The 16,355-nt window shown below is 43.8% G+C and overlaps 1 protein-coding gene across 1 annotated transcript in view; it reads left to right on the forward strand.

Annotated features, from left to right (window-relative positions):
- COMMD1 (copper metabolism domain containing 1) overlaps positions 1-16,355 on the forward strand; it is a 60,537-nt gene that overhangs the window by 16,925 nt on the left and 27,257 nt on the right. Inside the window, exon 2 of the mRNA XM_069954722.1 lies at positions 4,127-4,408. Within this exon, the coding sequence (XP_069810823.1) occupies positions 4,127-4,408 (282 nt within the window). The remainder of the gene's footprint in view (positions 1-4,126; positions 4,409-16,355) is intronic.

Consider the following 16,355-nt stretch of genomic DNA (forward strand, 5'->3'; position numbering starts at 1 on the left):
GAAAGCAATGTGCGGAGCGGGCGCAAGAGGATTGGCAGCATCCGGCCTATTCATGCAGCTCAGCGGGGCCGGCACTCACTTCATCTCCTCAATAGGCTTATCTGTATACTCTGTGTATCTGTGTACTTTGATCCCGCTGCCTGTCACCCTGACGTGTGTGTGTGTGTATATGTGTGTGGTGTGTGTATGTATATTATATATATATATAATATATATATATATATATATATATATATATATATATACATATATACATACACACACACACACACACTCACCGGCCACTTTATTAGGTACACCTGTCCAACTACCACTTAATTTCTAATCAGCCAATCACATGGCGGCAACTCAGTGCATTTAGGCATGTAGACATGGTCAAGACAATCTGCAGTTCAAACCGAGCATCAGTATGGGGAAGAAAGGTGATGTGAGTGCCTTTGAACGTGGCATGGTTGTTGGTGCCAGAAGGGCTGGTCTGAGTATTTCAGAAACTGCTTATCTACTGGGATTTTCACGCACAACCATCTCTAGGGTTTACAGAGAATGGTCCGAAAAAGAAAAAACATCCAGTGAGCGGCAGTTCTGTGGGCGGAAATGCCTTGTTGATGCCAGAGGTCAGAGGAGAATGGGCAGACTGGTTCCAGCTGATAGAAAGGCAACAGTGACTCAAATAGCCAACCGTTACAACCAAGGTAGGCAGAAGAGCATCTCTGAACGCACAGTACGGCCAACTTTGAGGCAGATGGGCTACAGCAGCAGAAGACCACACCGGGTGCCACTCTGCTCAGCTAAGAAAAGGAAACTGAGGCTACAATTTGCACAAGCTCATCGAAATTGGACAGTAGAAGATTGGAAAAACGTTGCCTGGTCTGATGAGTCTCGATTTCTGCTGCGACATTCGGATGGTAGGGTCAGAATTTGGCGTGAACAACATGAAAGCATGGATCCATCCTGCCCTGTATCAACGGTTCAGGCTGGTGGTGGTGGTGTCATGGTGTGGGGAATATTTTCTTGGCACTCTTTGGGCCCCTTGGTACCAATTGAGCATCATTGCAACGCCACAGCCTACCTGAGTATTGTTGCTGACCATGTCCATCCCTTTATGACCACAATGGACCCAACATCTGATGGCTACTTTCAGCAGGATAATGTGCCATGTCATAAAGCTAGAATCATCTCAGACTGGTTTCTTGAACATGACAATGAGGTCACTGTACTCCAATGGCCTCCACAGTCACCAGATCTCAATCCAATAGAGCATCTTTGGGATGTGGTGGAATGGGAGATTGGCATCATGGATGTGCAGCCGACAAATCTGCGGCAACTGTGTGATGCCATCATGTCAATATGGACCAAAATCTCTGAGGAAGCTTCCAGCACCTTGTTGTATCTGTGCCACCAAGAATTGAGGCAGTTTTGAAGGCAAAAGGGGGTCCAACCCGCTACTAGCATGGTGTACCTAATAAAGTGGCCGGTGAGTGTATATACTGCCAGATTGACATTTCATCATCATGTAAATTACCCCGGGGTATTAAGGGAATTTAAAAAGTAGAGGTGAACAAGTTTATAGGATAGAATGTATATTCCAGTATGACCCCACCCAACCCCCCCCCACTATGGGATTTCTGCTATTTATTATAGTGCTTGAAAATCCCTATATTGTAATCCGTATTCTTCTTCTTCTTCTTCCGTTTCTTCCAGCTATTTTTCTGCGCGTAATACAGCCCGAACCGCTTTGTGCACAGACTCCTTTCATACTGCGTTTCGAAGCCCTCGGCGGTGTGTGGTGTGCTATCTATTTTTCGTTTCGATCGGATTTGTCGTTTTTAAGAAATTTACGTTTAAAGACCCCGAATTTCCCATAGAAAATAATGACCCATTGCAAATAATGGCCACACTGTAACTGCTAACAGCCAATCACAGCACATATGCAAATAGATGAAATATAGCAGCCAATAGGAACTCTAAGGTCTTGTCAGGCAATGTATCACAACATTCACAGTCACATGTCCACTATTGGCTAATAGAAGATGGAAGGTCCTTAACGATTTTGTCTCCTTGACATGAGTAAGATTGTCATGGTAACCGAGCAATGATCTTTACCATTATAACTACCCAGGTTGCTCTTAAAGGGACAGGAGCCATGTCGCTTATAAAGGGACCCAGGTCACTCTTAAAGGGACCCAAGTCTCTCTTAAAGGGACCCAAGTCACTCTTAAAGGGACGGGAGCCATGTCGCTCTTAAAGGGACCCGGGTCCCAAGGGACCTGGGTCCCTTTTGAGAGCGACCTGGGTCCCTTTTGAGAGCGACCTGGGTCCCTTTTGAGAGCGACCTGGGTTCCGTTAAGAGCGAAGGGATCCAGGTCACTCTTAAAGGGACCCATGATTAAAGTTTCTCTTAAAGGAAAGTGATTGGTAAAGGGGCGCTCTTTTCAAGCACTATGTATTTCCCTGGAAATGCAAATCTAGTTCTCTATGTAATATTCTGTATTCTGCCTGGACGGGTAATACTGTATCTGTACATTTGGTGCACATAGCTGCCCCGCACATCTTATGTTGGGGGGCCACTTTAAGTACAGAACGTATTAGAAATGCAAACATTGTGGCCTCATAAATTAGTGATTCTAAATTAGTGATTATACGGCCCCAAGCACTGTTTCCAGCCATAGTTACTAACATGACCTAAAAACATACTTAATAAGTCTCACCTATGTAGTCATGGGGGCGGTCATTGGCTGCTAAGTAGTCACAGCTGGCAGGAAACATCTTTGTTAATCACGCCTCCGTGGGAGTGTTAGCGTATAGGAGCCTGCAGCGTCACAGAGGGGTCGTCCCGGAGTGCCGACACATGGTTACCTGAGCGTTTTCCTGCCAGCCGTGAGGACCACCACCATGACTACATAGGTAAGACTTATAAAGTACGTCTTTGGGCCATGTAAGTAATGCCCTTAGTGAACACTTATATGGTTCGAAACAACGCTAACATTTATAGCTGCAGTGATTGTAGTGATTGGTTCCCTTTACGGCGATGCAAGATTTTATTTTTCCCTTTTTCAATAAATTATCAAAATGTTTAAGTGATATCAAGAGACTGTAAAAGGGAATGATCAGCATCATAAGGTATTAATATATCTTTATAGTCCTCAAAGGTCAATCAAAGTTCCAAAGTGCCGACCTCCCACAGCTGCCACTAGAAGAAGCTTATTGATTAATAAAACAGACAAAACAAAACACAAAATAGTGTTCAAGGGTGGCCAGTAATAATATATAAATTATTTCTTTAAATCCCAGCTCTCTCCGACCTAAGAGTCCATACGGTGGTCCTAAACCATGATTGGCAGCCATCTTTGTATTTTTATGCAAATAGAGCAGTCAGTCACTGTTTTAGAACCTCCCACTTGACTTCAAAGCTTAAACCAGGTCGTCTTTAAATCATTAAAGGGGCACTCCGCCGAAAATCTTTTTCTTTCAAATCAACTGGTTTTAGAAAGGTATATAGATTTGTACTTTAATTCTATTAAAAAATCTCCAGTATTCCAGTACTTATCAGCTGCTGAATGTCCTGCAGGAAGTGGTGTATTCTCTCCAGTCTGACACACTGCTCTCTGCTGCCACCTCTGTCAATGTCAGTAACTACAGAGCAGGAGAGGTTTTTTTATGGGGATTTGCTGCTGCTCTGGACAGTTCCTGACATGGACAGAGGTGGCAGCAGAGAGCACTGTGTCAGACTGGAGAGAATACACCACTTCCTGCAGGACATACAGCAGTTAATAAGTACTTAATCACTGGAGATTTTTAAGTGGAAGTAAATTATTTAATAGAAAACTATTTTCACCAGGGTGCCATTTTAAGAGCCCAGTGGGCGGTCCTAAACCTTGATTGGCAGCCATCTCTTGTATGTTCATGCAAAGAAAGCTGTCAGTCACTGTTTAGACCCTCCCACTGGACTTTAAAGCTTAAACCAGGTCAGGTGTAAAAATGTATACTTCAGATTGTACAGAACCTTTTCCATTTGTGCCAGTTTGCTCAGGGACACCTGCAGATGTAATATATGGGTCTCTCTACACAGAGTGACAACTTACTGGTGGTTGTATACATACGTTATCATGGTTTTTTTCTTTTTCAGTCAATCGTATCTGCAGATATGGACACCAACCAGATTGACGCCTTCCTGACGGCCCAGACTAAAAAACAAGGAGGGATCAGCGCAGAACAATCGCCGGTCATCACTAAATTTTGGAAGAATCACAAGAAGAAAATTCGGGAAAGCGTCATTAATCAGAGCAGATGGGAGAACGGTCTGAAGAGCCTGAAGTGGAGGATAGACGTCAAATCCCAGTCCAGGCACACGGACCAAGTAAACAGCTCTGCCGCCATTGTAGAGATGGAGATCGGAACAAAAGACAAGGTAAGGGACACGTGTCCTCAGCGGCGTCCTGACACCATAGACAGGTGCACCGAGGCATCGGGACAGTCTGATCTGTCTTCTGCAAACAGACTTGTATCCTATTACTGTGCGCTGTATTGTCCCGGCCGCTATCTGCTAAGCAGCCGCTTTCATTTGTTATCATTCAGGTGTTTGCTTTATACTGTTTATACTTTTATATTACAATGCCCTCTTTTATATGGCGGTAATCTCCTAGGTCTCTGTCTCCACTATCATTGTGCCACGTGAATGACACACGGGCATCTTTATGGGTAGGCTGTTGGGTGTCCGCTGTCGTATATAAATATGTGTGTGTGTGTGTATATGTGTGTGTGTATATATATATATATATATATATATAATATATTGCTTTATATGGTTATTACAGCTTTACTATGACACCTCAGTTCTGGAGTATTCTTACCTACAACTTTCCCTTAGTTATTTCCAGTGTGTTACTAAATAGACAGCTGGGCATTTCCATTCCTGTCGATTTAAAGGGATACACGGGTGGGAGGGCATTTTTCATTATGGTCAGGAAGAGGGTGAATGAAAGCAATGACCTCCACTTACCTCCTCTGTCCCAGCGTTGGGTCCTGCATCATGCTGCTCCAGTCTCCGGTCCCCGGCCGCTTACTGTTCTATGATGCAGGTTGAGATGTGATGTTTCAAGCCCGGTCAGGGTCAGAGGCAGGACCCTGCTGCAGCTGCTGAATGGCTGAGCGAGCTTGAGATGTTACGTCTTAAGCTGCGTCATAGACCAGGAAGAGGCCGGGTCCCGGAGTACCCCTTTTAAAGGTCTCCAGTACAGTCTGACTTTGTAAGGATTGGACATTGGGAATTCTAACACCCACTGGTCAGTTAATCCGTATATTTCCAGGAGGTGTAATAGAGACACAATGCAGATTTGTTACTTTGTTAGAGTGCGTTCACACGTACAGGATCTGCAGCAGATCTGATGCTGTGTTCAGTTATTTAGTTACATCGATATCTGCTGCGGATCCTGTACATGTGAAGCTTCCCTTACGAGGACTTACTGAAACGACTTTATTTGCTTTCGATATTACCCTGTGCCCTTTATGTTTTATAAATACCCAGTTTAGTCAGTATTGGCCTAATTGATTTAGATAAATACTGGTGTATTAAAAACATAACAAAAAAAACTTTTATCAGTGGATTGTCACCTCAAAAAACTTTAGGCATCTCCTAAAGACCTCGACCAATCCCCAACGAGCCAGCCGAATGTGCCACATAACTAAGGAGCAGGCACGGAGAACGGGCAGGGAAGCATTCCGCCTTACGCTTCTCTCCCGGCTCGTTCTATCAATCAGTGACCTTGAGTAATTATAAAAAAAAAAAAATCTTTTTTGTAATGAAAGTCAATGGAAAAACAGATCCAAACAGGTTGCACACAAATTACATCTGTTTTTGCATCCGGATTGCATTGTCCCCCCAAAAGTTATAGAAATCACCAATATACACTTATTACAGGAAATGCTTATAAAGTGCTTTTTTCCCTGCACTTACTACTGCATCAAGGCTTCACTTCCTGGATAACGTGGTGATGTCACTTCCTGGATAACGTGGTGATGTCACTTCCTGGATAACGTGGTGATGTCACTTCCTGGATAACGTGGTGATGTCACTTCCTAGATAACGTGGTGATGTCACTTCCTGGATAACGTGGTGATGTCACTTCCTGACATCACGTTATCCAGGAAGTGACATCACCACGTTATCCAGGAAGTGACATCACCACGTTATCCAGGAAGTGACATCACCACGTTATCCAGGAAGTGAAGCCTTGATGCAATAGTAAGTGCAGGGAAAAAAGCTTTTTATAAGCATTTCCCGTAATAAGTGTATATTGGGGATTTCTATAACTTTTGGAGGGCCACACAATAGTGCAAAAATGCAGTGTGAATCGAGCCATATGTTTCCTACTCTAGTAACTGATAGTGTATTAACTAACAGAACGATCCATCAATGATCATGCCTCTCCAGTCCTCAGAATAAAGCAGTCTGTTTAACCAAGATCCTGGTTTACTACCGATTCTTTCTTGGGTTTCTATAGGTCAGACCCCCAATGATATGCCATATAGCAATTGGAATATAGCTGTATGGATAAATGCAGTCAATCAGAATTTTTTTCTACAGTTTGTTCCTGTGTTTGCAGGAAAATTATCTTAGCGGTTCATCAGAGAAAGTAAAGTTATGTTTCCCGATGCTCTTATAGGAAAATAGCCATTAAAGGGGATGTTCACCAATTTTTTTTTTCTTTCAAATTAATTTGTGCCAGAGATTTACAATTTACAGATCTCCAATCTTCCAGTACTTATCAGCTGCTGTATGTCTTGCAGGAAGTGGAGTATTCTCTCCAGTCTGACACAGTGCTCTCTGCTGCCACCTCTGTCCATGTCAGGAACTGTCCAGAGCAGCAGCAAATCCCTATAGAAAACCTTTCCTGCTTTGCAGGCTGGAGAGAATACACCACCTCCTGCAGGTCATACAGTAGCTGATAAGTACTGAAAGACTTTTAATAGAAGTAAATTACAGATCTGTGTCCCTTTCTGCCACCAGTTGATTTGAAAGATTTTTTTGATGAACTTCCCCTTTGATGTTAAGAGAGAGAAACCCTGCAGCGTCGTAGCCTTGGCGCACAGCCCTGTTCACACTGAGTTATGGGGGTGAATGTTTTCTTACCTCTGCCGCCTGACGAATGCGAAATCTAGAGGAAACAAGTAACTACAAGAAAACACAATCTATCACATGAATGTTGGCACCGGGGGCGGCACGTAACTATTATCAAAGACTATAAAGAATTTAGACTGGAGAAATAAAATCTGATGAGCAGGAAATTGTTACTGACCGTTCAGTCTTCCTGTGCTCAATGGAGGGAAATCATCCACACCTATTACATAAAAAATATTTTCTGGGAGGGAATGTAGCAGACAATGTAGTGTTTGTTTTGTTACAGCAGGTCTCTCGGCTCCCTCTTACTAAGGCTCATTGACCTCGGCGTATGTGCAGAGGCTCCTGATCGGTATTATATAGGCACTCCGCTCTCTCTGTAATATAAATCCACTCTATGCACCCACTTCCTGCTGAGACTGTGGTGATCTGGTGTAATATACAGCAGCCAATAAGAAGAGGCAGTTCTGCAGGGGTGGGAGAGGGCAGCAGCCTGGGCCAATCATCTGACAGGAGGTGTGTCTCAAGCTCCTTGTAGTCAAATTGTAGTCACCACTTTATCTTAATGGGGTAGGGCTTAAAGGAAAAGTCCGGTGAAAATTTTTATTTCTGTATTGCATTGGCCTCCAAAAGTTAGACAAATTACCAATATACACTTATTACAGGAAATGCTTATAAAGTGTTTTTTTCCCTGCACTTACTACTGCATCAAGGCTTCACTTCCTGGATAACATGGAAATGTCACTTCCTGGATGACACGGCGATGTCACTTCCTGGATAACACGGCGATGTCACTTCCTGGATAACATGGTGATGTCAACTCCCAGAGCTGTGCAGGCTGTGGCTGCTGGAGAGGATGATGGCAGAGGGACACTGGGGGACACAGGGCACTGGAGGGACACTGAGCATCCCCCGGCCATCATCCTCTCCAGCAGCCACAGCCTGCACAGCTCTGGGAGTCTGGTCGTGACATCACCATGTTATCCAGGAAGTGACATCACCATGTTATTCGGGAAGTGACATCACTATGTTATCCGGGAAGTGACATCACCATGTTATCCAGGAAGTGACATCACCATGTTATCCAGGATTATTGATGATTTGTTAAATTTTGGGGGGCAATACAATACTTTAATAAACATTTTTGCCGGACTTCTCCTTTAATAAACACCAATGAGTAACATCTGGAAAATATAACTGCCACAAATACCTTCCCTATATCTACTGAACTATATATTTATTTTAAGCTCTCTTGACTGAACAGTCAGTGTAATTTCAATTTGAAGGGGTTATCCCTTATCCACAGCAGCCTGACCCTTACCGATCCTGAGAACAGAGGCCAAATCAATGGAGTAGTAGTGGATGTGTGACCAGTGCTCCTTTCATTCTCTGTGCGGCTTCTGATCATTTCAGAGCTCACTGCTCCATTCAGCGTCCTATAAAGAATGAATGGGGAGCTGGCCACATATGTGCACTGCCGGGGGAGGTTTTACCACCATTTGTGGGATTGTTGTGTGTCTAAGCGGTAGGTCTCCATCGATCATCTCCTGTAGGTAGGGGATAGCTTTTCATGTTTGGATTACCTCTTTAAAATAGCATAATTATACTCTTTAATATGAACATGTAAAAATTAAGTATCCCCGTCGTTATTACTTTCCGAATACACAGGGGATGTGATATAAAGCAGGTTTTACATTCATTATTTATTTAGTTATTGTGGAAAACACGGGACTTCCTTGGTTTACTCTTTGGAAAAAAAAGAGACTAAGCTCAGGAAGTCCCAGTCATCTGCGCTCACAGAGAAGGCAGTCATGTGATCAATGGACACACTGAGCTGTGACTCTCTATACTGGCCGGGACTTCCTGCATTTAGTCACTTTTTTTTCAACCAGCACAACACTACAAAGCTTCAAGAGACTAGACCTTATTTCATTAGGTATAGTTGTTATATAGCGGCCTTTAGGAGACTGGACCTGGATACAGTAAGTATAGCTGTTATATAGCAGTCTTTAGGAGACTGGACCTGGATACAGTAAGTATTGCTGTTAGCTGCCTTCAGGAGACTGGACCTGGATACAGAAAGTATAGCTGTTATATAGCTGCATTCAGGAGACTGGACCTGGATACAGTAAGTATAGCTGTTATATAGCTGCATTCAGGAGACTGGACCTGGATACAGTAAGTATAGCTGTTATATAGCTGCCTTCAGGAGACTGGACCTGGATACAGAAAGTATAGCTATTATATAGCAGCCTTCAGGAGACTGGACCTGGATACAGTCAGTATAGCTGTTATATAATAGCCTTCATTAAACTGGACCTGGATACAGTAAGTATAGCTGTTATATAGCTGCATTCAGGAGACTGGACCTGGATACAGGAAGTATAGCTGTTATATAGCTGCCTTCAGGAGACTGGACCTGGATACAGTAAGTATAGGTGTTATATAGCAGCCTTCAGGAGACTGGACCTGAATACAGTAAGTATAGCTGGTATATAGCAGCCTTCAGGAGACTGGACCTGGATACAGTAAGTATAGCTATTATATAGCAGCCTTCAGGAGACTGGACCTGGATACAGTCAGTATAGCTGTTATATAACATGTCTTCAGGAGACTGGACCTGGATAGAGTAAGTATAGCTGTTATATAGCAGCCTTCAGGAGACTGAACCTGGATACAGTAAGTATAGCTGTTATATAACATGTCTTCAGGAGACTGGACCTGGATAGAGTAAGTATCTCCCTACAGAAGACATGCCATAAATTTCATTGGAAGTCCATCTCATGCTATGAGAACAGAGCAGAGAGAAAACAAGCTTAGCAAGTACTTGCCCTGGCTCTAACAATCGGGGAAGGTCAGAACTTTTTTATAGTGACAGTGCCCATTTACAGTAACTTTACGTCTGCCATGTTTGTATTATGCTATAGGGAGTCACGTTGTAGGACTGGACAGGTGAGAAAGTGTTCTTAGAGTATCTGCCATGATGATTTATACAGTCAGCTTACTACGATCAGGGGTGTAACTTAAAGGTTGGCTTTTTCTATGTTTCCTTGAGGGTTGTGTGTTTATAGAAGAGAATCTGTTTACTGGGGCAGAGATGTAATAAGGGGAACCTGACGGGGGGGTTAATACTTTTCCATAGCAGTGTATTGCTGTCACATAGATGGTTTCTATGTTCACATAGTCACTTACTTAACTAGAAACTTTGTGAAGGTTCCTGGAAATGGAAGAACATCGCACAAAGCTAGAATTCAGCTGCGGCTTGTCGCCACATTAGTTTGGGTTATAAATATGTCATCTGGAGTCTATGATCGGGAAGAGCGTTGTTTCCCAACCTTTTCCACCTCTGAGTCTGAGTCCCGACCACATAACAGTCTACAAAATACAGAAAACGTCATTCAGTTACTCACAGGTGACGTTTTTTGTCCCCATTTCTTCTCCATCTGGCCCGGACCGCCATGACAATCTCTTCCAGCTACAACCATCTCAGGCTCCGCACATTTCCAGCAACTTCTTTCACTTTTTCCCTCCTATTGGGTCCCATACAGTACATAGAAGCATGGGTACAGGAAGACCTAATCCTAGAAAAGATGTGCAAAGTATACAATACAAAGTGCACAAAGTATACTTGTAAACATGTAAGAGGTGTAAAGGTCCAGATGTGGCCCCTGCCTTGATGCACATTTCGGCGGACAGCCTTTATCGAGGGGCACTAGTCAAGCATGGGGTCAGGGTATTTATATAATCCCATCTCAGTATAGTGAGAACCCCTGTACCTGACCAGCCGCGACTTCCCGATGTCACATGACCAGTCAGGTGTGAACATGCGGTCATGTGACAGACTCCTTTCCCGAGGGCCATAATGTAACACAAACATAGTGATGTAATGTAGAGGATGTAACATTATTTACATTGCGGCCACTTTCTGCCGTGCTGCGGACGTTTCCCACTACACGGCCCTGAGAACCGTAAACTTTTTATTTTTTTAACTTTTATTACTTTTAGGCTCGTCTTGGTATTCATACAGTCTGCGTACAACAGTCCTTCCTATATGTACAAATGCTTTTCTTTCTCTATGTTTATATTTGGAGACGAGGATTAAGTAATGGAAACAATAGACGTCAGGAATCGTCTGTCCCGGCCTTTGCTTGGATAACCTTTCTGAGCAGGCTGCTTCTGTTTATATCACTTATGTAACCTGTGTGTTTTGTGTATTCTTGTTTCTGCCATTTTTATAACTATACACTTTCTTTCTTCATGTCTGTATAAAGGCTCCCAACACATTAGAGAAAGCCACCTGTCTGGGGGCTTCCTGACTGCCCTGTGACTGATAAATTTCAGAAAATAAGGATCAGGCATGATGAATGTCGACTGCCTGATCCTGTCTGTTTTTGGGGGTTGTCCAGCAGCAGCTCAGCCCCCCTTCTCCAGTCAGAACACTTGAAAACTCAGTCAAGCCAAGCATGTATGTATGTGTGGTGGTGAATCGGGAGGGATACCTGTTGACCCACCAGGTACGGAGCCGTACAGTTGGTAGTGACTGTTCCTTCTACTCGCTGAGATGAGCTGCAATACCAGGTACAGCCACTAGTAAATGTACAGAGCTGGGCCCAGTAGAGAGTGAAGAGGCTGCAGCTTAGGCACAGTGGCCCCTTCAATCAGCTGATTGGGGGGGGTGGGCGTTGGGCTGATTAGGCATTGATGGCCTATCTTGAGTATAAACCATCAATAAAAACCCTTTAAAGGCGGTTGCACTGCATTGAAAATCCTCTGGTTTCTGGAGAACTTGGTCTCCGCCATGGTTCTTTTTCTGGTGAAGTTCTATGCCAACAGGAAATGAGTGAATGTCCCCAGAAATAGTGAAGAAGAGGATTGCAGCGGAGATCAGGCTCCTGAAAAAACCAGCAGAGGTGCAGGAACCAACCAGGTAAGTATACCATTTTGATTACAGTCACATATTAAAGAACGACCCCGCCTGGAGACAGACCCTTTTTATCCCACAGTCTCCCACTTCTCGCTACAAATGAGTTAAATAGATTCCTAGAGGATTGAATTTTTGTTCCACCGCTTAAGATAGACGCAAATAGTAAAATAAATTGTTTACAGTTTCCATTTATGGCCCTGAAGTCTCTTTGGGGGAAATAAATCTCATGGTTCCCTAGAGAGTAAAGAAGCCGAGTGTTTCCTTGGGAACATAAGTCAGAATGTGACCCCTGGGTAGGACTCTCCCTGGAGAAGTCACGCTACACGGTTTCCTGTAGAAGATCACTATGTATCATTTATAAGAGGCTGGAAAATGTTCTGTTTTGAATAGAATGCAAATTACGTTATTCTACAAAACGCCATGAAACGTTTCCTGAGTGCGGGACACTCCCTTCTATGCTGTCAGTACACATCATAAGCGAGAAGATTGCAGCCCTACAGCATTCTATACAATTCCACTTCACTATATAGCTATGCCGGTGGTCACAAGATGGCAAAACTGGTCTTCATCTATAGCACTCGCCTTGTCTGGGTCCTAAATGTGCTTCCGGGTGCTCGGATGCCCCCAGGAACTACAGTAGGGCAAACTGTAAGAAGTAGAGAGCTGCAAGAAAATGTTTGTATAAAGTGTCTACCAATACTGACAGGTACAAATGGCAAGAATAGTAACACAGAGACAGGAACCTGATGATGATGGTGAATTATTGATCAAGTGAATGATGGACAGAAATTGAAGCAGAAGCCAATGAACAGAACAAGCACAACAACAGAACACTATCAGCTAACCCTGATCTTCCCCTGGATCTTTCCCTGAACTGTAATCCTCACTGTCCCTACAGATATCCCTTTGATAACTCTGAAAATAAAACAGAGCAAAAGCAGGTACTAGGACCCAGAGACAAAAGCAAGGCTGAGCAGAAAACTAAATCACAGAAACAAAGCAACAATATAAACTAAGTATAAGCATAATCTCAAAATACAATACAGGGACAACCCAATGAGGAATGGGCTTCAAATACTAAAACTAGATGGTATAGAAAATACTGGAAACAAGAACATTGAGGAAATCCACTATAAACTCTCCGAGAACAGTGAAGACCAGCTGATCCAGTGCAATGGATCAGCTGTGAGTTGCAGGATCAATCACTCCATTCTTAAGGATGAACTCCCATGAAACGTAAATGAGAGACAGACGAGGGGTGCAGGAAAATAAGTTAACTTGGCCGTCCCCCTAGAGCAGCTCTCAGGTCTCTCCGACAGCTGGCTGATGTAGTTTTCGGCAGGTATCTGGGTATGTTTTTCGGCCCCGGCCTGTACTGCTGCAACTTAACGTACTCCATTAAGGGATTGCCTGTTCAGCCATTCAATGACTGCAGTGATGTCCCACCCTGCTCACTGATTGGCTGAGCAGGCAATGCATCAACAGGGCACAGAGGCTGTCAGGGCTGTCCCTGGGCTGTCAGGCAGCCCTGCAAAGGTACGGGGATGGGTAGGAATACTTTGTGTATTATGTTCTATTACCCCCCACCCCAAGTGGAAGTCCAGCGTAGGACTTTTTTTTTTTTTATATATATATATATATAAATACACACCGGGTCCCCACTCAAACCAGGGAGTGGCTGGGGGACCGAAAACTGAAGCGGGGGACAGCAGACCCCAGCGCGAGAGCCAGGGAGGTAGGTGTATGTTACATTTAGCCACCTCCTCCTGACTCTTTTGAAAAAAATCAGACGCCGGACTTCCCCTTTAAACATACTGCACCTTTTTTCAGTAAAATGAAGGAGGTCATTAGAAAGTACAATTGCTCCTTATGGCTCTGAAGATGGAAAAATAATAAAGCTAGAACTGTTAGAAGGTGAGGAGAAAATGCTTTTCTCAGGCATCGAAGGGTTAAGTCGGTGTTCACATGTTCCGTATGTGTCGCAATATCGTTGGTCTGTAGTTGTGCATAAATTTTGGTAAATCTCATCAGATCTTCCACAGTCTGGTGACAGGTCTGCAGTGTCAGGATGCGGCCTAAAGGTGGAGGTGTGCTCACTTCTATCAGGACCGTGTCAGCGTGAAATGCGTTGGCCACATCTCTCATGTATGGATGCAGGTCAGTGCAGCCAGTCCTGAAGGATTCTTCTGTACATCTGTATTTCTGTGCTCAGTTGCAGGGAAGCAAAGTGGTGATCTTATTTCTCTGGAGTAACCCTTTAAGACCCAGATTTCAGATGTTTGTTTCTAGCTGTGAAGTCTTGTATAGAAACAGAATCCCATCACTTTGGTTACGTTTTGCAAAATCATTTGCAAAATTTTTCAATGCAAATAACACAAAGTTTCCGACTGCAAATTGTTTCTGTGCACCTTCAAGTCCTTGGTTCACTGATTCTGATCATTCCCTATCAGGTGATAGATAGATAATAGATAAATAGATGATGTGTGTGTATGTATAGTAACCCTTGCCTTTGTAGACCTATATTTTCAGTTTCTCTGCAGCAAATTCCAGAGGCCACTTTCCTTTTTTTCCCTCATGTTATAAGGGTCAGATAGGACGTTATTCATTACATCACCAGACATTGTAATTTAACAGGGGAAACAGAGTCCTATATGCCGAGTCCCTGTTTGGGGGGGAGTCCTATATGCAGAGTCCCTGTTTGGGGGGGAGTCCTATATGCCGAGTCCCTGTTTGGGGGGAGTCCTATATGCCGAGTCCCTGTTTGGGGGGGAGTCCTATATGCCGAGTCCCTGTTTGGGGGGGAGTCCTATATGCCGAGTCCCTGTTTGGGGGGGGAGTCCTATATGCCGAGTCCCTGTTTGGGGGGGAGTCCTATATGCCGAGTCCCTGTTTGGGGGGAGTCCTATATGCCGAGTCCCTGTTTGGGGGGGAGTCCTATATGCCGAGTCCCTGTTTGGGGGGGAGTCCTATATGCCGAGTCCCTGTTTGGGGGGAGTCCTATATGCCGAGTCCCTGTTTGGGGGGAGTCCTATATGCCGACTGACTGTTTGGGGGGAGTCCTTGTTGCATCTGGTATATCGGTTATAATGATGTCTGTGTTGGTCTGTCCCCTTATTGCTCATACACTTTGGGTTTGGGTGCAGAAATTATATGATCACTACGATCGCTCCTTTAATAAAGGGAAGTGGTGATAGTAGTATAGAAGGTGCGCAGTGTGTGTTCTTACTGGGCCCTATGGATATAGTGCTACAAAGGGACCCATAATGTGATGTATAGATATTACAATAATTGACCTTTTCTAACTAAACTTATAGTAGAAACAAATCGTACTTGAGAGGTCAGACCCTTGAATGAAATGGCCGTAACGTTGGGCGCATTGGATTAGAATGGGCCGTACATTTTAAATAAAAAAAAATTAAATTAAAAGATTGTATTCTACCTTTTAAGGGAACCTGTCACACTGAAAATACCGTCCAATCCATGGGCAGTATCTTCTAGTAAACCGATATATAGTTTAGTGGGAGACCTTCCTGGATAACTTTTCATTTATATATGCTCGTTCTGAGCGAAGTAGTCAAGTGGGTGGTCCAATGAAGTGATTGACAGTAAAGTGTGCATACAGAAAGCTGTTATGTAATCTGTATAACCGCCAGAGTGAGCACAGTAAAGAGGACTAAAAGTTTTTATTTATTTTTTTTCTACAGGGCTGAGCTTCCAGCACCCATATACTGTAGGCTCAGTGATCTGAGTGGGGGAGGGAGCAGGCATGCATGCTGTATAACATGGAGATGACTGATTTCCTTCAAATCATAAAATTGTGACTGCCACAAATGGAAAATAAGCTCCCCTAGTGGTGGGGGCAGGTGGCACGAGTCCCTGTCTATCCCTGTCTGTTATGATTCTCTGGGCCTGGGAGCAGTATATAAACTGCTGTAACTGAGTGAGTCCTGAGACTGTAACCCCTGATACGTATCCCAAGGACGTCTATCGGGAGAATTCACTTTGAAATTTTACATTTTTGTGCAGAAGACATTGATGTGGAGACTATGACTAGTGATTTTCTGTAGTCACTCGGCCCCGTGTAACACAATCCGGGCCGCTTCTTGTGAATAAAGCTTTAATTTACCGACAAGAAGGTTCATTCTGTGAGCGCCGTCTTTAGTTATTTATATCCTGCTTCATAGAGGCCTTTGTGAACCTGTCAAACTCATTCATTTCAGATCTCTTAGTAATCCTTTTACAGAGTGCCGGCTTCTCGGCAGCCCATTGAAAGGACCGGCACATGACCGCCGCCGATAAAGAGACTCATCAGGC

Source organism: Dendropsophus ebraccatus, chromosome 15, assembly GCF_027789765.1.
Source record: "Dendropsophus ebraccatus isolate aDenEbr1 chromosome 15, aDenEbr1.pat, whole genome shotgun sequence".
Classification (NCBI taxonomy): Eukaryota; Metazoa; Chordata; class Amphibia; order Anura; family Hylidae; genus Dendropsophus; species Dendropsophus ebraccatus.